General features: G+C 44.3%; 3 protein-coding genes across 12 annotated transcripts in view; 1 reads left to right on the top strand and 2 right to left on the bottom strand.

Annotated features, from left to right (window-relative positions):
• The window catches only part of LIN52 (lin-52 DREAM MuvB core complex component), a 67,187-nt gene extending 66,512 nt beyond the window's left edge, over positions 1–675 (bottom strand). For 3 of the 5 annotated variants that reach the window (XR_010601101.1, XM_042858517.2, XM_065595538.1), the window contains exon 1: positions 413–563. Coding sequence is in view for 4 of the 5 variants with exons in the window: in XM_042858517.2 (XP_042714451.1) it covers positions 413–431 (19 nt within the window). In the remaining variant the exon portion in view is untranslated. Of the gene's footprint in view, positions 1–412 lie in introns of all 5 variants that reach the window. The other 2 variants (XM_005301573.5, XM_042858516.2) reach the window with 2 other exon arrangements.
• BBOF1 (basal body orientation factor 1) overlaps positions 1–27,920 on the bottom strand; it is a 1,057,902-nt gene that overhangs the window by 1,026,638 nt on the left and 3,344 nt on the right. For 2 of the 5 annotated variants that reach the window (XM_065595510.1, XM_042858510.2), the window contains 7 exons: positions 26,835–26,915; positions 26,340–26,410; positions 25,764–25,908; positions 24,823–25,316; positions 23,770–23,874; positions 22,033–22,107; positions 18,704–19,076 (listed from right to left, as the gene is read on the bottom strand). In XM_065595510.1, the coding sequence (XP_065451582.1) occupies positions 18,956–19,076; positions 22,033–22,107; positions 23,770–23,874; positions 24,823–25,316; positions 25,764–25,908; positions 26,340–26,410; positions 26,835–26,915 (1,092 nt within the window). In that variant the 3' untranslated portion in view covers positions 18,704–18,955. Of the gene's footprint in view, positions 1–17,085; positions 19,077–22,032; positions 22,108–23,580; positions 23,875–24,822; positions 25,317–25,763; positions 25,909–26,339; positions 26,411–26,834; positions 26,916–27,920 lie in introns of those variants that run through there. The other 3 variants (XR_010601098.1, XR_010601099.1, XM_005301565.4) reach the window with 2 other exon arrangements.
• Positions 717–18,343, top strand: ALDH6A1 (aldehyde dehydrogenase 6 family member A1). Of its 2 annotated transcripts, none has more exons than XM_008164490.4 (12): positions 717–857; positions 1,811–1,867; positions 6,683–6,757; positions 8,323–8,484; positions 9,101–9,179; positions 9,743–10,045; positions 10,925–11,046; positions 11,310–11,499; positions 13,140–13,321; positions 15,866–16,045; positions 16,306–16,404; positions 16,701–18,343. In XM_008164490.4, exons 1-12 carry the CDS (start codon positions 804–806, stop codon positions 16,803–16,805), a joined length of 1,608 nt encoding a protein of 535 aa, XP_008162712.2. In that variant the 5' UTR covers positions 717–803; the 3' UTR covers positions 16,806–18,343. The 2 variants fall into 2 exon arrangements, with proteins under 2 accessions (XP_008162712.2, XP_042714445.2); XM_042858511.2 differs by having other exon boundaries at positions 774–914.

Raw genomic sequence — 27,920 nt, 5'->3', positions numbered from 1 at the left:
CCGGGCATGTCACACGCAGCCTAGGCGAGGCCCCGGCCGTACTGCCCCCGGGCCTTGGCGTGAGGGTGCCCTGGCAAGGCTCGACCGTGGCGCCCAGCGTAGGACACTAGTGGCATCTGTCCGGGGACGTGCCCGGAGGGCAGGGCTGCCCGTTCCTGTGTCAGGCTCCTTTGCCCGGGGCGGCCCCGCGGCGAGATGGGGGCGCCTGGCAGAGCCAGTCCCCAGGACCCTCACGGTGCCGAACCGCCGGCGACAGAGAGTGGGGGCAGCGACATTTAAAGCTCGAGATGCGGCTTAGGAACCGGGCGGGCTGGGCCGGTGCCCAGGAGACGCCGCGGCTGAGCTCCGCGCGAAGGGCAGGCGGGATATGATAGGCGGAACCGGCTCCAGTCCCGGTGCTTCAAGTTCTTACCTTCCGTGGGAGCCGCCATCTTGCCCAAGTCACGTGACGGGCAACTGCCGCCCGCGGGAACGTACACGTGACTCCCTCTAGCACCGCCCCGACACGCGTCACCTGCGTTCCTCTCCCTAGGAGGCGAGTTCGGACCCGAATTTCCACCCAAGCAGGCTTCCCATGCAGGGGGCGTTTCAGTTCACGTGGCCAATCCTCGCCCTAGGACGGTGGGCGGTTCCTGTGGGGCGGGGCCAAACGAGTTCGGATCCCTATTGGCCGGGACGAGCGGCACCGTGCTGTGCGAAGGCGAGGGTGTTGTCTAAGCGGCCAATAGCAGTGCGGGGGTGGGCCCTGTGTGCTGTGAGGGTCTGGCAGTTTCCCCGGGGCTCAGGGACTCCTAGCGGGCAGGATGGCGGCGCTGGCAGGTCGCGGGGCCCAAGCTGGGCAGCGGTTCCTATGCAGGGTGAGGCCGGGCGCCCGCAGCCCAGCGGGGCCCGAGGAGCCCCTTCCCCATGCCTAGGTGGGGGAGCCCTGTCGTGGCTCCGACGGGTGGGCCCGGGGCTGAGCAGCTGCGGCTGGGGGCTCGGGGCTGGTCTCTCCGGCCTCGCCTATGCCGCACAGTCCCCCGGGCTAGGGGGCCGTGTGGCCGCCGCACTACTGTTCCCGACGGGTTCTCGGGGGTCAGCCTGGCTGCCAGCGCGGCTCGACTGAGTGCGAGACCCGGGGTCACCGCCCCCTGCTGGAGGACGATCAAGCCTTGCACTCGCCCCGCGAGGGAGGGGTGCGTGGTCTGAGATAGGTTTTCTCGGGGCAGACAGCGAGGGGTAGCAGCGGGACAGCTCTCAGACTCGGGGCAGCGAGGTTTCTGGCTATGACTGGTGTGTGGGAGCTGGGCTGGGCGGGCTCACCGCTTTAGTGCCACTGTGGACAGGGACTGACGGAAGCGGTTCTGATTGTTTCCCCGTCCTGCTGCCCCAAGGAGAGCTGTGGGACGGTACCTAGAAAACTGCGCAGTGGAAACGGTTTAGAACTGCACAAGTGTGAATGAGGGCAATTGTGCAGCACTTTCAAATTCGTCGACCTAGCAGAGTAACTTGAACCATTGAACAGTTTGTGCTTAATCAGGTTCCTTGCCATTGATTCCATTAGCACTTGTTCAGTTCTCTGGCCTACATACAGGGAATGATGGAGACCCCTCCCATGGCATATTAACTTGCAACCATTGGTGACTGTCCCCTGCATTGCTCCATCAGGATACAGTTGACTAATGGACCTTGGGGCTCAGATACCACGCTCCCTCCACAGCCACAAGCCAGGCAGGGACTGGATGGATCTAACCTCTGCAGAGACCCCAGGATTTGCCTCTTGTGTTTTTAACAGTATTGGTCTCTGTGTCTCTGCCTTTCTTTCATGTAGATCCCTGCAATAGTGAGTCCCACCTGGTATTCTTCATCCTTCTCTTCTTTCTCAGTGGTGAGTTCATTCTTCTTCCTGATGACAAGCTTTACCAAAGGGAAGGAATTGGGGGCTCAAGGGGTCCTGGGTGCAGGGAAGGGTAGGAGGAGATGCAGATGGCAGCTATTTTGTTAACCAGCCACACATTTGCATGGCAGGAGCTTCACCCCGGTACTTTCACTTGCATAACTCAGGGTGCCCAGAGCCTATCTAATCTGGTGTTATGAAACTAAAGCAAGTTTTTGTGGTTGCATTGCCAAGGGGGTGGGTTTACATGGGAAGAAAATGTATTTGCTGAATTGACTTTAAATAGATCAGCCCAGATAGCAGGGCATAAAATAGTTTCAAGTCAAAACTCTAGATAAGGCTGGCTAACGCTCTAAGAACTCTATAATAGCTACTGGGTCAGGTGAATTGTTGGGCTCTCTTCCTCATGCAGTGAAACACTTCCTTCACATCTCTCCTTAAAGGTCACTTCCAGGGCTTAAATTCTTAGAGGCTTTCCTGGCCCTCCCCTCTCCTCCCCCCATTTGGGGCTCTGGGCTTCAGTTGTGAGGCAGGTGCAAGGTCGCAGGGGCTTCAGCCCCACAGGGAGGGGGCGCCAAGGCTCCCACAGGTTTGAAAATATTTACTGGAGCTCTGTTCTAGGCAGCTTCAGCTGAATTTAAACCCTGGTCACTTCTGTCACGTCTCTTCCATTTGACTTCTAACTGTTTTTCCCTAACTCATTCATGCTTTGGGGCTCTTAGTGAAGTGAGGGAGGAGAGTCCTAAGGAGCCTTTCTAGTCATTGAGAGAGAGAGAAATCTGCCTTCTTATTAATCTAATTTAGATATTTATTACACACAGGAAAACTACATTAAAAGAACATTATTAAGATTGTAAAGTCAAGCAAACAAAAGTTAGCAAATGCCAGGAGTGACATATCCAGGGTAAGATCCAGACTAATGAGTAGTTGTGTCCCCCTGCCCTTTTACCTTGGGTGCCTTTTCACTGCTGTAGCCACCACTCCTGGTCTGCTCTCACACAGCCTCCAGCACATAAGTCACTCCAAGCTATATTGTGAGAGGGCTGCCTGCCAGACAGAGTGACCCCAACACACTCCCATTCCCAGATTTTCCCCCAGAAATGTATGTCTTGTACTGCCCAGCCCTTTCCTGGACAATACAAGCTTATATGAAGTTTGTCATTTAACTAATAAAAATAATACGCACACTTGCTATCCCAAATGGAGTTTCCCAAACACTTCAATTCAAACACACTGGATTAGATAAAGTGATAAAACAAGAGAGAGATTTTAAGCACACACAGGTATAAGGCGTAAAAGTCAGAATTGGTTACAAGAAAAATAAAAGTAAAAGGCAACTAACGCTTGATTTTGCCAACTAGGGTAAGAGTTATCCATGGCTGGTGTTAGACTTGCTGGGGCCGAAGCCCAATCCCAACGGTTTCAGCTCAGGGTGGCGGGGCTTGGGCAGGTTCAGACTTTGGTCCCCCCTCCTGGTCGTGTAGTAATTTTTGTTGTCAGAAGGGGGTCATGGTGCATGGAACTTTGAGAACCCCTGAACTAGGGTAAATTCAGGACAAAGTCTCACCATGTGATTCAGCAGTTCTATTGGCTGAACTTTCAGCCAGGATCCCTCCCCCAGTCCAGTCTTGTTTTTCTTTGTTCTTCAGGCGTGGTGAATGCCATAAGCAGAAAGAAAGGGAGGAATGATTTGTAGCATCTGTCATTCCTTTTTATAGCTTCCCCTCCTCCCTCCAAGAAGCATTTCCTGCTGAGATCTAGGAGACAGAGTCTACCTGGATGGGAATCCCATGCTGTTTCTCTGCTAAAATGTAGATTTTTCACCTATGTCCCTTTTCCTGCTAGTGAATAGCCACTTAACGGGTGATGGCCCATTTCACCTTGTTTACCCCTGGCTGAGGCATCAGCTTGCCTTTTGTCTCTGAGGAACTAGTTTGGCCACTCACCAGACTTGGAACATGTTTCAGTAACACCACACGGTGAAATCGTATAACTTTACATACAATATTGCCACACATTTTACCAGAAAAATAATGATCATCAAACTATGAGTTTTCAAACGATATCTCACAAGACATGCTTGTACAAAGATTATTATAATAGCGTGCAAGGGGTGAAAAATAAGATACAGACGTCACACCAGGATTAAGATGGCTCATGCAACCTTAATTCGTCCCCCTTGTGCATATTGATTCTGATGGTCTTTAACTATATGATCATATGTATTTTTTCCACAGGGCCCCTGCCTCATTCAGTGCATAAAAGAATGATGCTCACTTAATGAGCCGCTATTCAATATTTTGTTTTCTTGTCATTATTCATTGTGGCTCCAGGTTTATTTACTGCACACTATTCAAACCCTGCTCTGAAGATAGAATTATTACTCTCTCAAAATGGGCTTTTCTGTGGTGCTCTCACCAGAGTATCTGAATGTTGTACAAACAATAATGAGTTTATCTTCATAACACCCCTGTGAAGTGAGTTGAAGTGAGGTGGTGGTGGTGGTATTATCATCCCCAGTTTACAGATGGAGAAACTAAGGCAAAGAGAGACTAAGGTCAAAAGTATTCACTAATTTTTTATGCCCAATTTCAGACACCTAAAAGCTGATTTTTCAGAGTAGTTAGCATTATATAGAGCATTATATGTTCAAAGCATAGCTCCCCTTGGCTTCATTTGCAGCTCAGTGCTTGCACTTGTGCAGATCAGATGCTAAGGTCTTAGGTCAGGCACCCAGAATATGAGGAACGTAAATCTAGTGACTACATGTGAAAAGTTTGGTTTAAGTGACTCAAATAAGAACTCTGTGGCAGAGACAGGGATGGGCAGCATTCAGCCATCTTAACTGTGAGACAGTCCTACTCTTCCTGCAGTCCCCTGCCTCAGTCAGTACACATCTTACAACTTCTGCAACAAATAAGGCAGGGGCCCTACAGACAAGAGTCTCCTTTAATATCCAACCCTGATTCATCACCAGAATAGGCCCATCCTGTCCACTGAACAAGATAAGGGTCCTGTGGGGGGGGGAAATTGTGATGATGTAACTGAAGACTGTACCATAATGCAGACACACAAGGGGCTGAACTAAAGTTGCACAGGCAGACTTAATTCTGGCATTTCCCAACTTTTGATTGCTTGACTTCGTAACTTAAATAATCTTCTTTTAATGTAGTTTTTTGTGTGTAATTTCCTAACTCTTAAAAAAGCAAATTGAGGAAAAAAACCACAGAAATTCCATTATGTGGCATCGTATTGACACCCAGTGGGCCATTAGCTGGGTTGGAACCTTGAGATCCACCACACAGACCTCAGTCACTTCACTTAATGGAATAACTGATGACAGTAGTAAGTTGTCATCCTCTAGTGGCCCAGCAGTAGAGGGAGAGACACACTTTGCCAATGAGTTTCACAGATATTTGCTGACCACTGAGGAACGGTGAGACTCGAAAGGCTTGGGTTCCATTGCAGGAGGTTTTGTTCATCTTTTTACAGTGCAATGTTAGAAATCAAAAATAATAATATAAAGTGAGTACTGTGCACTTTGTATTCTGTGTTGTAATTGAAATCCGTATATTTGAAAAAGTAGAATAACGTCCAAAAATATTTATAATGAATTTAAATTTGTATTCTATTATTGTTTAACAGTGCAATTAAAACTGTGATTAATCACGACTATTTTTTAATCTAGTTAGTTTGTTTTGCATTAATTGCATGTATTAACTGTGATTAATTGACAGCCCTAGTTATTACAGAGAAAATCCAGATTTACCCCTGCGCTGGAGGGAACATGCTTTCTGGGGATGTCACATGTGCAGCCTGGTCATTTATAAGATCAGTGAGGGTATGGAGTACGTTCAATGAGGAGGGAATCTTTGGAGATTATAGCTGTTATAATTGAAGTCCCTACTGAGCATATGCAAATTGGGATTTTCCCCCATCCCCCCCAAATTTGGGTGGATTTGTATGGTGACAGCAAAAGGCATGTATAAAATCATGACTGGTGTGGAGAAAATAAATATGGAAGTGTTATTTACTCCTCATAACACAAGAACTAGGAGTCACCAAATGAAATTAATAGGCAGCAGGTTTATAACAAACAAAAGGAAGTATTTTTTCACACAAAGCACAGTCAACCCGTGGAACTCCTTGCCAGAGGATGTTGTGAAGGCCAAGTCTATAACAGGGTTAAAAAAAGAGCTAGATAAGTTCATGAAGGATAGGTCCATCAATGGCTATTGTCCAGGATGGACAGGGATGGTGTCCTTAGCCTCTGTTTTGCCAGAAGCTGGGTATGGGCAACATCACTTGGTGATTACCTGTCCTGTTCATTCCTTCTGGGGCACCTGACATTGTCCACTACTGGAAGACAGGATACTGGGCTAGATGGACCTTTGGTCTGACCCAGTATTGCCGTTCTTATGTCCCTAACACAAAGGCCATCTCCCTGCCAAATTTCAAGTCTTTGCTCCAAAGCTTTCGGGTGCTAGAGCTTTTTAAAGGAAAAATTGCCAGAATTTGTTAATTTGCAAAACAACATATTTTCTCTTAGCCTTGCTCTCAGAAATGACTAAACCATTCTGGCTGAAATTTTCCCCACAAAATTCACCCTTGAGAGAGACACCTAGTATAGAATCTTGAACTGTTGAAGTCTGCCAAAGTTCTAAGCAACTGAACACAGGGTCTTTTAAATGGGAAGTGTTGGGCAACATTAAAAATAGGTGGTGCTAGCAGCCTCTTCTGTATGGTATCTAGGCACAAAAGGGAGGCAGAAACATCATCTATTAACCTGTGCTTTGTCTTCTGCAGCCAGCAACCAAATTGTTCATTGATGGGAAGTTTGTTGAATCCAAAACTACCGAATGGATCGATATCCACAACCCAGTAAGTGAAATGACCTATGCTGCTGTGTGGGCCCTCGCTGTGGTCAGGAAGGGGTTCCACCTCACTGAAGTCACATGGGGAGATGCAGGGAATGTGACTGTCTTGCAATTGCCTTCTTAGGGGTCAACTGTCTTCTCAAGGTTATGCCAGAGCCAGTAGAAATGATGAACGCTGCCTTCTCTCCCCTATATGGTAGATCTCCAAGAGGAGACTTAGGCCTCTTTTTCTACTCTTTGCACACTGGAGGGGCTCTGTGGCTAGTACATCAAGTTAGTAAATGGTTTCTGTCGTAGAAACGTAGGACTGGACTTACGTGATTTGATGTAAGCCTGAAGGTAAACTCCTGGCAGAGACTGGTCACGGTGTAGACCTCCCCTCCCCTCAAAGGGGGAGGAGAGAATCCTGGCTGGAATCTGAGGTTCTTTTCCCCTCCTTTGATGGAGCTGCCATCTTTAAGCTGTGAAATTCCAGTGAATTTGGCATCAAGTACCATGTTGGATGCAATTGCTTTATGAGTCTGGTCTCAGAACTCAGATTTTGTTAAATTTATTTCTGTGTCTGCCTCCGGGGGGCAGATTCAATTGAGACTGCATGGAGGGGGATCCTGCCTGACCCTTGCAGCAGGTGTCTAGACAGTGGGTTCTCGGACTTTTCTGTGTGGAGCCCCATTTTGACAGTCTAATCATTATTTTTACATATTGTTCTTGATAGTGATCAGAACAATGAGACTCATTCAGCAAAGTTGGCTCACCCAACTAAACTCATTATATCTAGTGAGGAGATTCACCTTTTGCAAGGCTACTTGCTTTCTTGTTTTATTTCTTCTGCTCTTGTTCTGAACGGTTAGTTATCTTTATTTTGCAGATGTTTCTCTGAATGATGTAACTGATGATCTCTGTTATGTCAAAGCAATTTTAAAAAAACCTACATAAAAGAATGTTATGGTTGTTAAAACAAGCTCTCAAAAGATAGGAAATGCTGGATTTATGGTTGTCCATACTAATTATGATATAGTACTTAACTTCGTAATCACTTATTGATTTTTCCAAAGGACCCGTGCCTCATTTAGAGCACAAGAGGAACAGCAGATGAGGCATGGAAAAGACTGTTATACACAGAGAGACTGCTGTCCATAGGATCCCATCTTATGCACAGCAGAGGTGTAGTGAAGAGGCTGAGAGATCAGGAAGCAAAAAGAATCTTGTAGTTAAAGCACTGATGATACTGAACCCAGGGAAAATGGGTTCCATCCCTGACTCTGTTGCAGTCACTATTAGGCAAGTCCCTTAAACCAAAATGTTCAGAGGTGGCCGCTGTTTGTTTTCTCGATGCCCGTCTTGAGACACCTACAGCTTGATTTTCAGAGGTGCTGAACATTCAACTCTAGTTGAAGCTGTGCCCTCAAAGTATGTGAGGGGAGGAGTTTCTCCCTGACATCAGGGGAATCATGTAAGTATTGTTCCATTTTGGAAGGATATCAGATCAGGGATGTGAAAGGGGCATTGAATGGCTGAGGGAGATGGCATGAAGAGGATGAGTTTTGATGTAATTGGTTGTTCCATCAGGCCACAAACGAGGTGGTTGGTCGTGTCCCGAAGGCCACTCAGAGTGAGATGGAGGCAGCTGTGACTTCATGCAAAAAGGCTTTACGGAACTGGTCAGAGACATCGGTTCTGAGCCGCCAGCAAATCTTCCTGCGTTACCAGCAGCTCATCAAGGACAACCTGGTGAGACACTTATCACTGTGCTCAATGGCTGTCGCTGAGTACATGCCAGTAGTCCAGGGTGGGCAGGCTCGAGTACTGTTTCCTGGGCTCATGGCAGGGCAGTGCTGCCTGGGTTTATGAGCAGAATAGGGATGGCATTCCTCATGCCAAGGAAGGGATGGTGTGGTGCTCTTCAGGCCCATGGGGACAAAGAGGTAAGGACAGATTGTTGTTTGCATTTTATCTTTACACCAAGTGCTGTTTCAAGTTGTCTTGAGGTTTAATGGAATCAGTGAAGGCAAAAGGGAGAAATATCTGCAAGAATTGTTCTCACTAGGGCTTTGCAGTCACCCGTTCTGCATCCCCAGATTGCTTGGCTGTGATGCCGTAGGATTCAGATCGGCCCTACAATTCCAGTTGTCCTAATTAAAACATTCCCTTTCTGTAGGTTGGCTTTTCACACGTACAGTGACTCCTACTAAGAAGTAGCAAATTGGGTAGTGTTTCCTTTCCAAGCCCCTCCTTGCTGGTCCATTCGTTGTGGTATTTGGCTATCTGTGTAACAGTCTATCCTGCTTCTACCTCCCACTTGTGCTGGTTGGCCCTTTTTTTTCATTCTCTCTCTCTTTATTTTCAGAAAGAAGTTGCCAAACTCATCACTTTGGAGCAAGGAAAGACCCTGGCTGATGCTGAGGGAGACATATTCCGAGGCCTCCGTAAGCTACTGGCTCCTCCCACTATAAGGGGCTTTCAGAAGCTATGGGCAGAGGAAAAGTCCAATGAGCAACATGGGCTCTAGAACACAAGAAAATAGCCCCCTTCAGAGCCTTCACATGAGGGTAGAGGGATGGCCTTGTCTATACCTTAGAAGCTGCAGATGGAAAAGGTCCATTTTCCTTGTGCCATTTAAAAGTTGCAGCCTACTTCCTCTCCCTGCATGTTATACTGACTCCAAATGGCTTTTAATAGGCTGTGGGTCTCTTCCGTGTGCAGAAATGGCTGGGATTGGTACCCCGGTGCTTCTGGCACTGGGAAAGTTTTGTTAACTTAACTCAGGGCTCCTGTCATGCGAACATTGAATGCACTGAGGAAAGAATCCATTTACAGCCAGCCAAGCTACTGTGCTTGGCCATGCAGGGAGTGTTCATGGTGCATGGGAGCTGTAGGTTGTGGGGAAAGATGCAGGAAGAGAGAATTGCATTGTGGCATTGTAGAGAAGGCAGCTTTGAGGCTGAGTGGTAGGAGCTCACTCTTTGGCATATCACCCTTTCTGCTGCAGAGGTGGTTGAGCACGCCTGTAGCGTGACATCCCTCATGCTGGGAGAGACCCTGCCCTCCATCACTAAGGATATGGACACTTACACCTTTCGCCTGCCTCTGGGAGTGTGTGCAGGGATTGCACCATTCAATTTCCCAGCCATGATTCCTCTCTGGATGTTCCCCATGGCCATGGTTTGTGGAAACACCTTCTTGATGAAGCCATCGGAGCGTGTGCCAGGAGCACTCATGTTCCTTGCTAAGCTGTTACAGGATGCTGGTGCCCCTGATGGGACTCTGAACATCATTCATGGGCAACATGAAGGTAAACTCAGGCTAGTCGGCTGAGTTGGCTACAGAGTGTGAGGGTGTGTTGGGGCATATGTGCTTTGAGGGGAGGCGTAGAGATTTTGGGGTTTCCACTGTTATGGACCTGCATGTTGTTTGGGAAAGTGGGACAAGGGGGATCCAGGGAACTGCAAGGCTGATGCAGGACGATAGAGAAACCTTTAAAGAGAGAGGGTGGACAACATTTAAATCTGGATGTACTTTTAGATTCCTAGGATGGTCTTTTCAAAGTGTCCAAGTGACTTAGGAACACAAGTACCATTGACTTAGGGTACTTGTACTCTGAAGTCACTTAGGCACATCTGAAAATACCACCCTCAGATCCTAAATTCAGATTTAGAAGCCTAACTTTAAGCACCCAGTTTGACAGATTTTGGGTGGTTAAAAAGTAAGAAGGGTTCTGGCAGTTCTGGAGCTGGAAGAACATCAAGATATAAAGGATAAGGAGTTCTGTGAACTTCAGTGTGTAGTAGGGACTGGAGTGGGAGAAGGTGGCTGGGATTCGAGTGCTAGAAGGGCAAAGGCCAGGGTGGGTGGAGGAGCTGGGATGTGGGTGCTATGGGGACAGAGTGATGAGGATTGGAGAGCCAGGCAGATGAACAGAGGGGCAGGGGTTCAAGTGCTGGAGAGTGAGCAGAGGGAGGGGATGGTCAACAGTGGAATCCCTGTAATGGTGGTACATAGAGGGGCAGGAATCTGGGTGCTTGGACTGTGGGTAGTAGAGGGATGAGCATTGTGGGGATGGGGGTGGAAGGCCGGAAGGGACCATTTGATCAAAATGGTTCCTTCCGGCCTTGAACACTCTGGAGAGGAATGTTAGAGTCCCAGCATATAATGAGCTATTTCCTTTTTGAAGCTGTGAATTTTATTTGTGACCATCCGGATATCAAGGCAATCAGCTTCGTGGGGTCCAATCAGGCTGGAGAGTACATCTACGAAAGAGGATCCCGGAATGGCAAGAGAGTCCAGTCCAACATGGTAATGCCCCTCAATGTAGCAGAGGTTTCAGCCTACAGACTGCTACTCTCTTGTATACATGCTTATGACCTTTTCCATTCAGGGTCTGGGACTGACTTGAATTTAGGCAGTTGGATGTGCTGAGAGAGATTAAGCTTCCCTTTCTACCAGGATGTTAGCAGCTCAGTAACAGTTACGATATGAAGTTGTCACTGCAGAGCTGGGAAGAAGGTGGGCCAGGTGTATTTAGCAGTTTGAGATTGTATATATGTCTTGTATTTTAGGGAGCCAAGAACCATGGTGTGGTGATGCCCGATGCCAATAAGGAGAACACCTTGAATCAGCTTGTTGGAGCTGCTTTTGGAGCAGCTGGCCAACGCTGCATGGCCCTGTCTACAGCCGTATTAGTGGGAGAGGCAAAGAAATGGCTGCCAGAGCTGGTGGAGAGAGCCAAGAACCTGCGAGTTAATGCAGGTACAGATCTGTTTGGTAGCTTCAGGTTAAGCACCTGGCTTGTGTGTTTTTGTGTATCTCGTACATTGCAGTGTGTGACTGTGAGGTCTTGGCTCCATGGGTTTGGTGCATGAAGGTGGGGGCTGGAAGACTGCCTGCCTGGAGGCTCCGTGGGTGTGTGACAAGAGGTCTGGATTCAGCACCCCATGGTTGGGGTGCTGGGGGGGATCTATTGTGAGGGTGGGCTTGACTGTGTTACTAGAACTCTAGTTTTACTTTCACAACATTAGGCAGTTTATAACTGTGGGTTTGGGGTTTTGTGTAAAAGGACTCAGCCCTGCCTTTAAAGTAGCAACCCCACTTATAACATTAACAGACTTTTATTCTAGGAATGTTTCCCTTTCTTTCAATTTGCGTTCAGTAAAGCCCTTCGGACAGAAGCATATCTCTTTCTAGGGGGGGATAAATTAATCCTCTGTTGGATTTTGTAGTTGATGTAAACAAAAAAGAAAAACAAAGGTAGTTGATGTAAAGATCTTTGCCATTCACATACATCTTTATTGAAAAATAATTGAAAAACTTGATACATAGATTGCTTAGCATTTCTTGGATGTTCATTTTCCAGCTCCATTTATAGGCCTTGTACAGTGTATTTCTAACTATGTGTGAATTAGGTTTTTCCATTTTATTTTATTTTTAATTTTCACACTATAGAGCTCTCTATTGAGTTATATTGTTATGCCTGTACAAAAACTTAAGTAGTCCCCCTCTTTTCTGCCAGCATAGATGCCTTCCCTCCACCCCATCTCCTATTTTTGAAGAGATACTTTTGAGAGGACCATCCTATTAATGAGACATCATTAACAGAAGCATTACAGTTATATTGAAATGAGTCTCTTGCTATTTAGGACTAGCTTAACTAAAACAAAGACTTAATCATTTTGCATCTTCTTCATTCTAATTCTCCTTAAATATGTTTGTGGACCTCCAGCATATACAGAGTCTCCTTTTGAGCAGCCAGTTGGAGGCATATGTGCATTAAAGATTGATTTAAAAAAAAATACATTAAATTATCACACACATACACAAAGAGTACAGGGGAGTTAAAAAGTCAAAAGACAGACTAAAAACAAAAAGGCTTTTTAATATTTCTTTTAAAGCTCATGGTTTCTGAGGCCAATTTCATGATTTTTTTCAGGATCCGACTCATGACTTTTAATCTCTTTAGTCTGCAGTATTGCCAATCTCAACAAACTCAGTTCCCCTTTGACTTCATCTTATGCTTGTTTTTAGCAGCTATCATATGTAGCATGTACAGGACAAGATGACCTTTTGTTACCTTTCCCCCTCTATGGTTCAGAAAGGCTTTTGCAAAACTTTCAAAATTTTCAGAACTCACACAGCAACTGTCAGCTCTGTGTGTTTTGGGTGTGGGGACTTCTGTCTCTCTGTTTTGGAAGCATGGGGCTTTTCTGTTGGTTTGGGGCTCCCCTATGGGTTTGGAGTTCAGGGTCTGTTGGTTCTGTTTGTTTGAGTTTTGTGTTCCTCTACTACTTAATTTTAGGATTCTTGTATCTTTGCTGGGAAGGTAGTTGTTGGTTGTTCTCTTTAAATATGAAACCATCACAATTCAAATCTTCCCCTGCTTCTGTACTTCAAAGGAGACCAACCAGGAGCAGATCTGGGGCCCTTAATCACCCCCCAAGCTAAGGAGCGGGTCTGCCACCTGATTGAGAGTGGAGTGAAGGAAGGAGCTGCCCTCCTCCTGGATGGACGAGACATCAAAGTGAAGGGTTATGAGAGAGGCAACTTTGTTGGACCAACCATCCTTGCTAAAGTCCAGGTGAGCTAGTCAACGGACTGGTCACTGGATGCAACGGAATGAAGTATTTCATAGGTTCAGTGGAAAGGGTGGCACTTGTAGTCTGCCCGACACAGCTGGCAATGGCCCAGGGGGCTTATCGGTCTTGATAGGCTAGCTGGCAAATTGCTGGTTCAATGTGTGCATTTGAGCACTTAGTGATGTTGCATGTATTAATTGGGCAGGGTAGGATGGTTAAGGTTCCAACCTCAGTATATCCTGAAACCTGGATTGGAGAGTGATCAGTGACGTGGTCTGTGATTGGCCTGAGAGATGGGTGCAGATGAAGCTAGGAAATTGGGAGGTAGGAAGGTAGAAGAGTGTGGATGGGGTGATGCAGGCAATTAATTGCCAAACCCACAGCTCCTGCGTAAGAAATTGGTGGTTTGGAATGACAGTGGGAGAGTTGTAGGCAGTGTGAGAGTGCAAGGGAGAAGGATGGTGGGTAGGGTGCAATGGGGTTGACTGGCAGGCAAGATATGTGCCAAGTTGTAGTGATGTGGTCACCCAGGCAGGGAGGATGGAAAGCTAGGAGTTATGGAAACAGAAGCAAACCAATCAGGGTGGATAAAAATAAATGATTTAAAAAAAATCATTTTTTTTTTTAAATCAGGTTTTTCCCCTCAAAAAGCATTTTATCAAAAAAATCTATCTAAAGATAGTTTTAATTAAGATGCATTCTAGCTCAAAAATATCTCATCATGGAATAGGGATTATAAATTCTAATTCTATAGTATGAGACAATATATTCATGTAATGTTTAAGAAAAGTTTTGTAAATGAGTTCCAATAGTTCATGGATTAAGGACCCAATTTTATGGCGTTCCACAGGCTTCTGTATAGATTATTTAGGTTAATCTTTCTATCTACCCAATGGGACTCAATGCTCAGTCTAGAAAATACCATTAGAGATGCTTAGTTTTGGAGTTTTCAAACTGGATTTGTGTCTCCAGAGGTAACATGCTTGTTAACAGCAAAAATGTTTTTAAATAAATAAATATATAGAGGTGAGAAATAAGAGACCTCAACTCTATTGTCCTTTTGCAAATTTGTGTACACAGTCTCAATCCCTTACCTCTCTCTAAAAGTGCAAAGTTTCAAAAAGTTAAATGAATAGAAGGTTGTTGGGGGCGGAATAAATCAGGACAAGAAGAAGTCTGTGAGAAGTGAGGGACATATGCTTGTTTTGTTCAAATATTATATGTTTGCTGTTGAAGAAAAAAAATCCAGAATACTTAACGTTGTTGTTTTAGTTAAATAAACCAATTTAAATGTCTGTCTGGTGATGTTCTCCTCCTAATACAGCATGGCAAGAAAATCCTCCAAATATTAATGATTAACCTGTTGAATTGGAGCTAGTTCACCTCCCAATGACTTCATAAATATCTGCTTTAGTTACCTTTCCTAAATGAAATAACCAATCATTCATTTTCTGATATAGCTGTAAAACTAATCTGAAAAGTTTTCAAAACAAATCACTGTTTAAAAATGTATAGTGTGTACCTTCTAAAAATGAAACCTACATCTATCTCTGAGTTGTGAAGAATATGAAGTTATAACAACCAACAAGAATGCACTTTTATGTAGAAAACCATGATTAAATCGAGTCTTCCTGACTAGTGACTTAAATCAAACCCACCCTGAAACCAATCCTGACTGAATCTAGGCCCCTTGATCAGCCCTCAGGTCAAAGAGTAAATTTGTCACTTGACTGAGAGCAGGCAGTGGATGTGGTAGTTGGGCATGACAGATGGCAGGGCATGGCATTGGGGTTGGTAGCTACCAGGGCATGAGGGACAGTGGGGCATGCAAATTCAACAAGGACAAATGCAAAATACTCCACTTAGGAAGGAACAATCAGTTGCACACATGCAAAATGGGAAATGACTGCCCTAGGAAGGAGTACTGCAGAAAAGGATTGGGGTGGGTCATAGTGGATCACAAATTAAATATGAGGGAACAGTTTCAAAAAATATGTGACCATAATTCTGGGATGTATTAACAGGAATGTTGTAAGACATGAAAAGTAATTCTTCCACGCTACTCCGCACTGATTAGGCCTCAACTGGAGTATTGTGTACAGTTCTGGGTGCCACATTTCAGGAAAGATGTGGACAAATTGGAGAAAGTCCAGAGAAGAGCAACAAAAATTATTAAAGGTCTAGAAAACATGACCTATGAGGGAAAATTGAAAAAATTGGGTTTGTTTAGTTTGGAGACGTGAGGACAGAGAGGGGACATAAGTTTTCAAGTACATAAAAGGTTGTTTCAAGGAAGAGGGATGGCCTAGATAATACTTAGTCCTGCCATGAGTGCAGGGGACTGAACTAGATGACCTCTTAAGGTCCTTTCCAGTCCTACGATTCTGTGATTCTATGCAGGATGATGTCCAGTGAGGTGCAGAATGGTGAGTGATGATGGGAATGCTCTGAGGGTTTGATTTGTGTGTGGGGTGATCTCTGCTTTGGGGGTGTCTATGGCATTTCCCTGACATGAGTTTTGTTTTCTGCTGTTTCTCCCTTGGCAGCCAAGCATGACCTGCTATAAGGAGGAAATCTTTGGGCCAGTTCTAGTAGTTCTGGAAGCAGACACTCTTGATGAAGCAATTGAGATAGTGAACAGAAATCCCTATGGAAACGGAACTGCAATCTTCACCACCAATGGCGCCACCGCTAGGAAATACTCCCACTTGGTGGACGTGGGGCAGGTATGTATCCATAGGGTAATGTATAGAGTAGAATTATTCCCATCAGTGCTTGCCATGTACATGAGACACCCATCTAGCCCTGGCTTCTGATTTCTGTCTTAAGGTGTCATAATGTTTGATTAGGTAACATACTATTATCTCATATTTAAGGAAACTGTATCTAGTATCTTTCAGGGGAAGAGAAATATGAGGCTGTTCTGTTGTTGCTACAATCTGGTACTTGTTTCTTCTATTAATGTAGTGGCTTTACTCTGATTTAGGTGGGTGTAAATGTTCCAATACCAGTGCCTCTGCCCATGTTCTCCTTCACTGGCTCTCGTGCTTCTTTCAGAGGAGACACCAATTTCTATGGCAAACAGGTAACTCATCAAATTAGGAAACATTGTGTTTTTGCTACTCTGTCAACCTAGTGCAGGAAGCCAGGTGGAGGTGAAGGAAGAGGCCACCAGATTGCATTAACAAGGTGGAGACTTGTGAATGGAGGGAGAATTGAGCAATGTGCTTTATTGCTGGGGCAGAGACCTCAGGATATCGGGAAGGGCAGAGAAACTGGCAGCTCCCATGGTGGAGATCTTTGTACTCTGAAGGTATAGTAGGAAGCTTGCAGGAGTCCCAAGGCCAAATGTACAACCCTTGTTTCTCTCATTTCCTTCAGGGGGTGCAGTTCTATACACAGCTGAAGACCATCATCTCTCAATGGAAAGAGGAAGATGCCACAGTTACCAAGCCTGCTGTAGTTATGCCAACCATGGGAAACTAACCAGCTTTTACAGGGGTACCATCCATGGTGCCCTTCACCTTCTGTGCTGCAGACTTCTTCCAGCTGTGTCCTGATTGCTTCTATTCCCTATTTCCCTGGGAATAGAAAGCCCTGTTCTCCCTAAGATCTCTATTTCCAAACAAATCAGGGAGGCTCCTCATGTAACGCCCAAACTAAGTTTTCTGTTGCTCTCAACAATTTTCAACTAATTGAGTTCAGTTTCTCCCCAGAAGAAACACTCTCCTTTAGTGACAGGTCAGATGACATGCCTGGGCACAAATTCTCTTTTTTTTTTTTTTCCCTTGCCCCCCAACCCTTCAAACTGAACTTGCACAGGCTCCATTTTCCACTGTATCTGTCTTTAGTTCCATTGACTCGGTGCTGCAACTTTCTCCACATCCCTCTTTGGTCCAATATTCTGATTCCACCTCATTCTGAGAAACTCTCCTTGTTGCAAAGAAGTGGCTTTTCCATTTTGGGCAGGTAGCAAGTTTGAGAGTGTCTCTGAAGTTCTGGAGAGTTTAACCCCATACCCACTGAACAGTTTTGAAGGGCCTGACGCTTGGGAACTGACTGCTTTAAGAGTTTTACAGGGAGGTTTACGGGGGTGCTTGACTGAGTATCAAGGAGATTCCTGAGAGTGTAGAGTGAGTCCTACCCTACCTCACTCTGGTTGGAAAGTTTGATCCCCATCATGTATGTATCCTGCCAACTCCTGTTAGTTCTCAGCTCTGACTGTTAGCTGAAACCACTTGCAGGGTGATGCTTACTATGGTAGCAGCAGTGTACCTACGTGCTCTGTGACCATGGAAGCAGAAGCACAACCATGTGTATGTCCACTCCTGGCTGGTGTTATTCAAGCCCTGTGAGACGGGGTGGAATTGGCAGGAAGGAGGCATTTCCTTCCTCCAAAGGCAACCAATCTCAATCTTTTAGTTTCTCTTCCTGATTGTCATATGTCTATGCTGCTACTGCCCACTACTTGATTCACTGTCACACCTGTTCAAGTGTGTGTGCATCTTTTAGTGACTGCAGGCCCTAATACTAGTGACAGGTAAGGAGGTTCTGTTAGCCTATGTGATAAAGGTCTTTGCAGCTGGAGATCTGGGGTTCTATCCCCTGGGTGGGTGGGAAGGATTGGGTTTGAGCTGGTGACTCATGATGCAGCCATGGAATAGTTAAGGAAAGGTCCTGGGATGGGGTAAGATTAAGGGGACATTGTTAGCTTCACTTGGACTCTGCTATAAGTGGCAAGGACTTGCAGAAAGTTGCTTCTTGCACCCAAGGAAAATCATGCTATTTAACGGATTCTAATCATGATTCGTTGGTCTAATTGAACAAACTGAATGTGAACACTTTGTATCCTGCCTTCTGGTAAAGATGCCTTTTGTAACTGACAGCTGCCTGATTTTAATACAACTGCTGAGGTGCCACTAATATTTGTGTATTTTCTCTCTGGTTCCATTATATCATAGAGGGGAAATGCTCATATTTCTGCAATTTGATTATGGATAAAAATTGCTAATGCATTTCTTCAATTAATGACCTTTTGGGGTTTTTTTTGTTTGTTTTTTAATAAGACCTTGTCTGGATATAGCGTTAATTTGCCTCTTGGGGTCGGCTGCGCCATTGATCCTATTACTAAATCTGCTTGGATCCAAGTCGCCACTTCCTTTTACACAGAGCTCACTTCTGCCAGGAAGACTTTTGCTGGTTCCACGTACATATCACTTCATTCCAAATGCTCTTTATGCTCATACAAAACACTTTTACTCTAGAGCAGAAAGAGATCTTCATCAGAATGCAGTGACGCACCTTTTGTGCCATCCCAGCCTCCAACCCAGATTCCATTGGGCAGCTGGGGAAACCCTACCCACCTACAGAACTTGAGCCAGGGGAAGAATAAAAGATTTTTTTATTTTAGAGGAAAAAACCTTAAACACGTGTTTATAAAATTAATTTACAGTCCCCTTTCAGGCTGGTTTCAAATGAAAGCCAAACCAACACCACACTAAAATGGGGATATTAATGATTTCACAGCTGTAGCATCATTCCACTTACACAAGCGTCCCAGATGAGGGAGTAACAGTGCAGATGAGGCAGTAACCATCATTACCTTACGTCTTGTTCAGTCAGAGACTACAGCCACCTTACTGTGCTGTCTGTGACGTTACCATCTCAATATCTGGAAGGATTGCTCCATGAGAAGAGGGCTCTGATACTGGGAACTGCTGCGTGATGAAGGTCAGGCTGGGAGCAATGTTTTCAGTGCTGCAAAGGTAAAGCTTTGCAGATGAATCAGCAATAACATGCTGCTGTTCCACCATACGTGGTGGGGAGGGAAGGGGCTAAACAGTAACCTCTAGTAAGATGTAAACTTATGCTTTCAAATCTCCATTTTCTTCCCTTATCAATCAGGCTTCTCTCGTCTCCCACACCCTTCAGGCTCTTACCAAATCCTGTCAGCTCCTTCCTTTACAAACTAAAAATCCATCCTTTCCCTTTGCCAAGAACATCCTCGTTAACATCAAGGTTACCTCTTGCCTTGAATACAGTAGAACCTCAAAGCTATGAACACCAGAGTTACGAACTGGCCTGTCAACTAGACACCATGTGGAACTAGAAGTAAGCAATCAGGCACCAGCAGAAACCACCCCCCTATTCTCCATCACACACACACACACACCCCAGAAAAACCCAGCAAATACTTTACTCTGGCGGTATCGCATCTTAAAGGTAAGCACATCTGGGATGCCTGTCCCCACCACCACCACCCCTTACTTGCCACAAGGGGGGCAGCCAGTTACAGGCAGGAGGTGAAGATGCTGAGGTTCACAGGCACAGAATAGGAGCAGCTCCCCACTTTCCTGTAAGCCAGGGGTGCTGTCCTCTTCCCCCCTCCCCCCGCAATCTTGAAAGCTCAGTCCAACCCGGGAAAGAAGCTAACTGAGCTGTTTCTGGAGTATGAGTTGGTGCCCGAGCTCCTCCCTGTGTGCTGCGCTCTAGAGGAGCAGCTCACTTTTAAAGGGCCACAGCCGGCACTGCACACCCACTGATGCAGAAGTGCCCCAGGGTGCCTCACTTATCACCCTTGCAGCCAGGGGGCTAGAACCAGCTGCCTGTCCCAACTCGCTAGGCAGCCACTTACAGGTAGGATGTGAAGACTGAGATTCGTAGGCACAGCTGTGAGCCCCCGCTCCACGCAGTCCACCCTGAGGAGCATCCCATAACATCTTGTTCGGAGTTATGAACATTTCAGAGCAACCTCCATTCCTGAGGTGTCTGCAACTCTTGAGATTCTACTGTACTACAACTGCCCATCTCACTTTTTCCAGCCTGCTGCTCTACACCAAATGCCATCTCTAAAATCCTCACTTGCATTCAAGGGAATGGGTTTAAATGTTTTTAAAAGTAGACAATTTTTAAATTAAAAAGGAAATAGGTGAAGGTTTTAAACAAAATCACAGTGGGAAAAATAGAGGTTTAAAAAAAAAATTAATTTTGTCAGATCAAGCATTGGATCATGTATTTGCCTTATCTTATTGCTGTTGCCCTGACTTTGAGTCTTTTCTTAACCTCCATTTTAAACTCAAGCTACTCATTGTTTTTCTATCTGTTTGTACAGTGCCCGGCACAACGGGCCTCATTTCTGAAGGAGGTATCTAGGTGCTATTGCAATATAAACAATAAATGCACTGATCTTTTCACTATTTTTTTAACCTTCCACATCCTGTGTAAGATTCTTCTCCAATACTGCACCTGTACTCCTGCTTTCATCCCTATTCTTATTATTTGAATTACAGTTGTGCTTAAAGGCCCCCCTGCTTGGGTCCCTAATGTGCTGGGGGTTTCACAAACGTAGTAAAGAGATAGTCTCTGCCCCAGTCATGGCTAAATGACAACATTCAGCAGGCTGATGAAACAACTGGCTGGGGAAGGAGAAGTGTTGCTGCCTATACTCCTGCCAAGTCACCTGCTTAACTGGCTCATTTGCTGACTCCTCTCTTTTTTGTGCCCTCTCCCATGCCAGTCCTCACACTTGGAACTCCTGCCCCTCTTTATGCCAAAGAGCCACCCAGTCTCCTTGCAGAGTGCTAAGGATCTTGCCCTAAAGGAAATAAGTCAGTGCTCCTATTTTTGAATTTTATCTGGTCATCGTGTATATGCCAATATTAGAGTGTAAGTTCCAGGAGACAGCGTGTGCTATCTCCACAACATCTGGCACGCTTGCAGCAGTTAGTGACAATGCATCATACGCCTACGCTTATGCCATATGATAATGTTATATACTCCATGCCTTGGGGAATAACCATTCAACTAGGTGTGTGGTTGTATCAGTGCCTGCACCTACGAAAAACCAGGCTCCCAGACATAAATAGGACTAATTCCTATTTCTGCTATCCAGGCAGCGATAGCTGAACAGAGGAAGGATGGCCTTTGTGTGCCTAGAACATTAGAGAGGATGTCTATATTTAAATAAGACACCTGCCATGAGGTGCTTTCACCAATATAGCAGGCATAATTGGACTAAAGTGTCATTCAAACCAGGCAGAAGATTGAATCCCATCCCATCACACACAGACTAGGCATCTGTGACCTCCACCCTTGCTAGCTGCTATTCATTATATATAGGAACAAGTTCACACACTCCGAAAAAGCATTAACTGGTACAGATCACAGAAATCCATCTGTTTAGCAGCACAGGTCACTGAACACTTAATCTTGGGATTCCACTCTCTTCAATAGCTCTATCCTGAATGGAGAATCTAGCTCAAGGCCTTTCTACTGATACTCAAAGCTCTCTGCTACCTGAGTAATTGCCTCTCCCTGTGCAAACATGACCCCTCACAATAACTATGTTGTCCAAGAATAATGAAGCTGTTGACTAGTAAAGGGGAAGCTTCTGAGTGAAGGAGACAGAATGGAGCAGCTGGACCTAAAGTCCAGAACTCGCAAACAGAAGAGATAGGAATGACTATAGACTACACATTCATTTTGCTTTTAGTTCTGAATCTTTTCAACTTAAATTTCCCTCAAACATGTCTTCACATGCAGACCAGCACAAACAAGCAAACAAAAACCTTCAGACTAAGCAAAGTATTTCTCTTTCATGCTGGGAAAGATGATTATATTTCTGTTTTTAAATATGTTGGAGGTGCTTGGGTGTTGTGTTAATGGAGGCTGCAGAAGTACCTAGCCAGAGTGCTATAAAAATATAATATCTTACCTAGTTTTGTTTCTTTCTTCAGAACTAGGAGTAACAGCAGCTGGAGCTGAAGGGACCAAAACATGTTTGCCTTTCCTGTGACGAGGAAACAAAGGCAGGAGAAATATGGATTAAGTGTAACGTGTACTAAGAGGCTTCTTTCTACGCCATGCCTATCTCTCTTCCTCACTATCTAAGGGAAGATGAATAGCAGCAGGAAGTGCTAGTCTGGTGCTAGGTGTCCTTTAATTTAATCTAGACAATGGAACTTGTGTTTTGCTGCTAAAGTCTTCCTGCTACAGTAAGGAGTGATTGAGAGAGAGACAGAAATGCAGAGTTCAAAGATAAAGTACAGCAAGTTTCTGCTCTGCCGCTCAGTTCTAACTACAGGCATACAGGAGACGGCTGTTCCAACTCTTTATTTACAGAGCCTAGATTATCCCCCCCTATTTAGCCACTCTGTACATTAATTCAATTTCTAACTTCAGTGACCATGACTCAGTGATTAGCTCATCAAGTCCATTCCCCTTCTGATTCACAGGGAACAAACAGACTCCCTTAGCAGATGATATATCTAATATTAAGTTTATCTTAGTCGAAAACAACAGAAAATGAAGTTTAAATGACAGATTTTGGTTTTCCAAATCCAGTTTGTGAGCAAAGCATGAAAAGTGAGTAGAACATGGTGTTTTCCCTAAATGAAATACATTAATTGGACATGACCCTATAAAACTCTGCTATATGTAAGATTATTAAAAGTGAACACATTTCTAATATAGCATCCAGCTGTATTCCCACTAATGGTGTTTGTTGGAGCTTTTTTTTGTCATGAGTTTCCCTGTCAGCTTGGACAATGAAATGGGATTGATCAGTGTCACTTTTTAGTTACCATGCACACACACAAATGTTTTTATATATTTTATATAGTTAGATATGTTTTTAATCCCTACTGTAAAAAGGAAACAAAATGGTCAAAACTTCCATTCATGTAACACTAAGGCTCAGAATTTCAACAAACACACTCAAAGTGTAAGAGTTACTAGTCCCACCTCAACCTTTACACTCCCACATTGCACATAAAGCATTTTAGATTAGTATTTGAGATCTCCTATATATTCTTTAATACATGCAAGCATGATTTATGTTTCTTAACCTTTCAGTTTCCAGTTTGTAAATCAAGTTTTCAAAGAGACTTCTAAAGCTACTTTCACAAATTCTGCATGTAAATAGCAACATGAGCTATATTGTGAGTACAATTTTAATGGCCAGTTTGTGAAAATTTCAATACATTTTTAACTTTTTTATGATTGGCCAGATTCTTTAGCTTTGCCACAGACAAAGCACAGCTTTCATTCTGTTTATGGGACACTTCTGTCATTAACTGAATAGATTATCTCTTTATGTTCACTTGCTAAAGGTAAGCAGGAATCAGTTAAGCAGTGTGAATAAATTAATCCCATTTCGTTGGTCTAGACTCTAGGACGCCTCTCTGTCCTCTTCACTACTACAGCTACTTTTCTTCCTCTTCAGAGGTATCCTAAACTACACATGAAGACTTAGTAGCTCAACCTAGAGTAAGACTAAAATTAGCTAAAATTCCCTTCTCCAAATTGAGCGGGAATATCTTTCTCTCAGCCTGCACAATTACTGCTCAGGACAGGTTCAGCATTAGCTCCAGAATGGGGGAATCCAAGCAATCACCCTGGAATCAGAGGAAGAGCTCTGTGTCCATCTACTACCATAGAAACAGAGCATTACCGTCGCTCCCGACCATTCATTCTTGCAAAGAGTAACCTCAGAACACATTCCTTCTGCTCCCATGTCAACTGGCCAATATCCACCTTCCCTTGCTGGATATTTGTCCTGAAAAACATCAGAGAGCAGATCAATGTAGTAGGAGAATAAGACCAAACAAAACTCTTACCATCCAGCATAAAATCTCCCTTTTTCTGAACAGTGGACACATAGGAAATTCAGAGCTATGATTGAAAATCCTAAGTTTCACCCAGCTGGTCAATGATATGTAAGCAGAAAATAATCCTGCATTGGCAGGAGATGGACTATACACCTTGATCAATCTTCCCCACCTCTTTAAATTCCACAGGTTTTAATCAAGAATAAAATATAGAGCTTTTACCTCTAAGAAAGGCCCCATGTAGTCTGCAAAAATTGGACCTAAATTCTATGGCAAAGTACCTAAATTCTGCTGCAGTCTGATGGACATTCTGGAAATTTTGTGGCATCTTCAGATAAATTTCAAAACCAGAGGCTTTTATTAAATTAAATTTAAAAAGGTATAAAACAATCAGTACAGTAGCTCGTGTGTTATTGATTTTGATATTATATTACATTTATTTTATACAGTTGCCCCTTTTTCAGTTTTCATTGTGCCACAGATTTTTGTATTGACAATGAAGAACTGCTTTGAGAAGAGGTCAAGGGAGGTGTGCAACTGAGGCTTTTGGCCCACAGGGAGGCAAGGGAGACAGAGGTTGCAAGAAAAACACATTAAAATGATCAGCAATGAAATAAATAACAGGGCTGGCATTTAATTGTCATTTTTAGGTTCAGTGTTAATGTTGCCCTTTCTATTGTGTTCTGCCAGGTCTGCAGCAGCAGTCAGTCCTGAACGGTTGGGTCTGCAGCCTCCCCTCCAATGCTGAACTTCTTTCCTTCCCTCCCATCACAGCAGCCTCCACAGAGATTACTAATCAGGTTATTGTTACTACACAGGGATTTTTAAGATTTAGGTTTCATTCCTATGAGCCAGGGAGATGGACACTAAATCATCTGCTGTTTAATTACATGTACCATTTCTCTGCCTCCTGCAGGTCCTTGTACACACTATTTGTGCTATGAGCGTTGCTGTTAAACGTTCTGATTTTGGGGTACTCTTCCTTCCCTGCAAATGCCTCCATCATTTTCTTCTGATAGGCAGCTTGGGCCACCTGCTTGTAGCACTTCCTGCTCGACACAATCTCATGCTTCACCTGGTCCAGAGCTTCTAAGAAGAAACTCTCTACCTCACTCCTCTCATCCAGGATGTTTTTGGCCAGTTTCTTCACTCGATTCATCTCCCGATCCTTCATCTCCAGCAGCTGCTGCAGCTTGTTGATCTCTACCATGCCTGCCTGGTTTTGAACTAAAGCCTGATGCCGTGTCTTCTGAATTTCTGTTTCAAATTCTTGGGTCATGTGACCTAGTGCCATCTCCAGTCTCTCCACCTTGTGCTGCAGTGCTTGGATCTGTGCTTTTTGCAGAGTGACTTGCCGGACCTTTTCCTGAACCAAACTCTCATTGGTTTCCTAAAGGACAAGAGAAAATGATTTGGACTCTTATCTTGGTCACCCTGAACCTCGGAATTCTTTCAACAATAACAGCACATGGGTTACATCAGACTGATAGATACTCCAGCACTTCCATGCTGGAGTGCGAGTAGTAATCTGGGTCAGGGCTCTGCCTGCAAGAGAAGCAAGTTGAAGAGTGTCTGATCTGCACACTCCCCATTGTACACACTGAACTCCTCTTAGAGGGGCACTATAGGAAACGTTTTCTATTTTCTCCTCCACAATTAAAAGAACAGAATAAGAGCCTCATGTCTCTTAAGATAGCTCCAAAATCCAGTAAATTGTGGATGGGTCTGACTTGGAAAGGTGCTAGTCCCAATGAACTTGCATCTGTATCCAGAATTTGGATTTCAAGGGCCCCTTCCTAGGGAAGAATGAAATAGAATTAGAAATCAGAACAGGAACCTTCTCCTGCAGAAGAAAAGCTCTGTCCTCTTCTAGCTGCTTCTTGATTTTTTTTAGCTCCTCTGTCTCCTTCAGGTGATAAGCAAGAGCCTCCTGAAGACGAACATTCTCCTTAAACACTGCTCTCCCAGTGCTGTCTAACTGCCTGGAGAAGGCAAAACAAAACACAAGAGGTGACATCACAGCCTTTTGGGTCTTCCTATATTAAAATCAATACCCTAATTTCAGAGAGAGAATTCATTTATAGGACTATCACTGAGACAGCTTTGCTTCCAGCACCAGGGCTGTACCAGAAGATGGGGGATCATGGAAGTGTCACTGAGACAGCAATGCCTCAGTATCTGGACTGGAGCCTAAATTAGTCTTATGGTAGAGATGTTCGGATGGTGATGGTGCCTGCATTTAAAGTGTGAAAGTAATATAGATGCAGCCAAAGGCCCTTACCCATTTTCCCACAAAGGGTCCCTGTTGTGTATAGTAGTGTTGGCTGCCTGGCAGTTATTTGTAAGACCAAGAGTTACAGTGGCTTTCTGACTCCTCATTGTAACTGGGGAACAGATAACGCAAATGGCTTACACAATAGCCTCATGGTGGGCTCTCTCTGCCAGCATTACTATCTTCTTCTCAGCCTCTCTTTCTAGTAGTTGCTGAAGGGGAGAAAAGGCTGTTTAAATACAGACTGAGACTATGTGGTACTAAAGATAAAATCAGACACAAAGCATTTTTCTAAACTCACATACATGGGATTAAACTGGCCGCTGATGCAACCCTGTATCCTAGAGAAAGAGAGGGAGTGAGCAGTCACATGCCCCTCTTGGAGGCACTGAAACCACCTCCCTGTGGGAGTGGGAACGGAGCAATTATATGGCCCCTCAGGGATCCTGATGCTCCTGTGACTTTCCCTGGAAAGCTGCACCCAATTGCCACATCATCTTATTGTATTTTTTTTACAAACACTGATGATTGTAAAATGTTCATCAAACAACAGCCAAAGCAACTCAAACCTGGGTCAATAGGGAAAGTCATATTGTTCTAATATGAGATTCCTAAATCCTTTGTAAGGCACTGTACCTTTTCTTCAATGAACCTGTTCTCCAGCCTTCCAAGAGTCTCCTGATGTTCCCTGTTTGAGATTCTCATATTCTCTTTTATCTATGATTTAAAAAAATCCCTTTAACAATCGTGCTGTATTTCAGCCTTTTAGATAAAAGTGTAGATGAAACTGTCTGGAGAGGCATCTTCCAGTTTTTGTCTTGTACTTATCAGGCCCTCATCAGCTCCTTGCATAATCTCTGCCTCTTCTCTACCTCTCTTTAGTCATGTTACATTTTCCTTCCCTTTCATAATTTACTTTTTAAATCATTGTCAAGCTTCATTAGCATACTTTCCACTAGTCTGTTAATAAATATACAGAACACGGCATAGACCCTTGTAAAACTCTCCCCAGTCTCACACAGCTAGTTACATTCTTTCTACTCATTCAGTCATCTATGCTATCCAAAACCCAGTACCCCAATTTCTTTGAGAAAATTCTGCAGAAAGGTATATTTCATACCTTACTTCTAAAAAATTATTTATTATTTGTATTGTGGCACCAAAGAGGTTCCAATCATGGATCAGGGCTCCATTGTGCGAGGCACTATACAGACACATAGCAAATGATAGTCTCTGCCCTAAATAGTTTACAATCTAAGTGACTTACTTGTGTCAAGAGATAAGGCAGTCACTGCATTCCATCTGCCTATTGAACTGGGTATTGAGAAATCATGTTATATCATTTATAAACCCTATGGTGCTTATAGCCCAAATACTAGGTCTTCTGCACATATTCTTAAAGGAGGCGTAAGCCCCTTCTGGTATATAAATTGACTGGATCCCAGGCCCTGCAATCCTGGCCTAGTGCAGAAGGGTACGAGTCAAATGTTAGCAATCCAAACTCACCTCTGTAAACAGCTTTGAGATCTATGGATAACCATCACTACAAGTACTAGATACTTTATTATAGGGCTTGGATTTGGCTCTATATTTTTCTCAAGACGTTTGCAGATTGAACATTTGTTGTATTTGTCCTCAGTATTGAAGCTAGAATAAACCTTTTAGTAGCAATCTTTCCATTTTTTGTGCTGGGGGCAGAAGCAATTGAAGAAGCCACCACCT

This window comes from Chrysemys picta, chromosome 4 (genome assembly GCF_011386835.1).
Source record: "Chrysemys picta bellii isolate R12L10 chromosome 4, ASM1138683v2, whole genome shotgun sequence".
NCBI classification, from domain to species: Eukaryota; Metazoa; Chordata; order Testudines; family Emydidae; genus Chrysemys; species Chrysemys picta.
The sequence above is the reverse complement of the archived record's forward strand: the minus strand, read 5'-3'. Positions and strand labels throughout refer to the sequence as shown.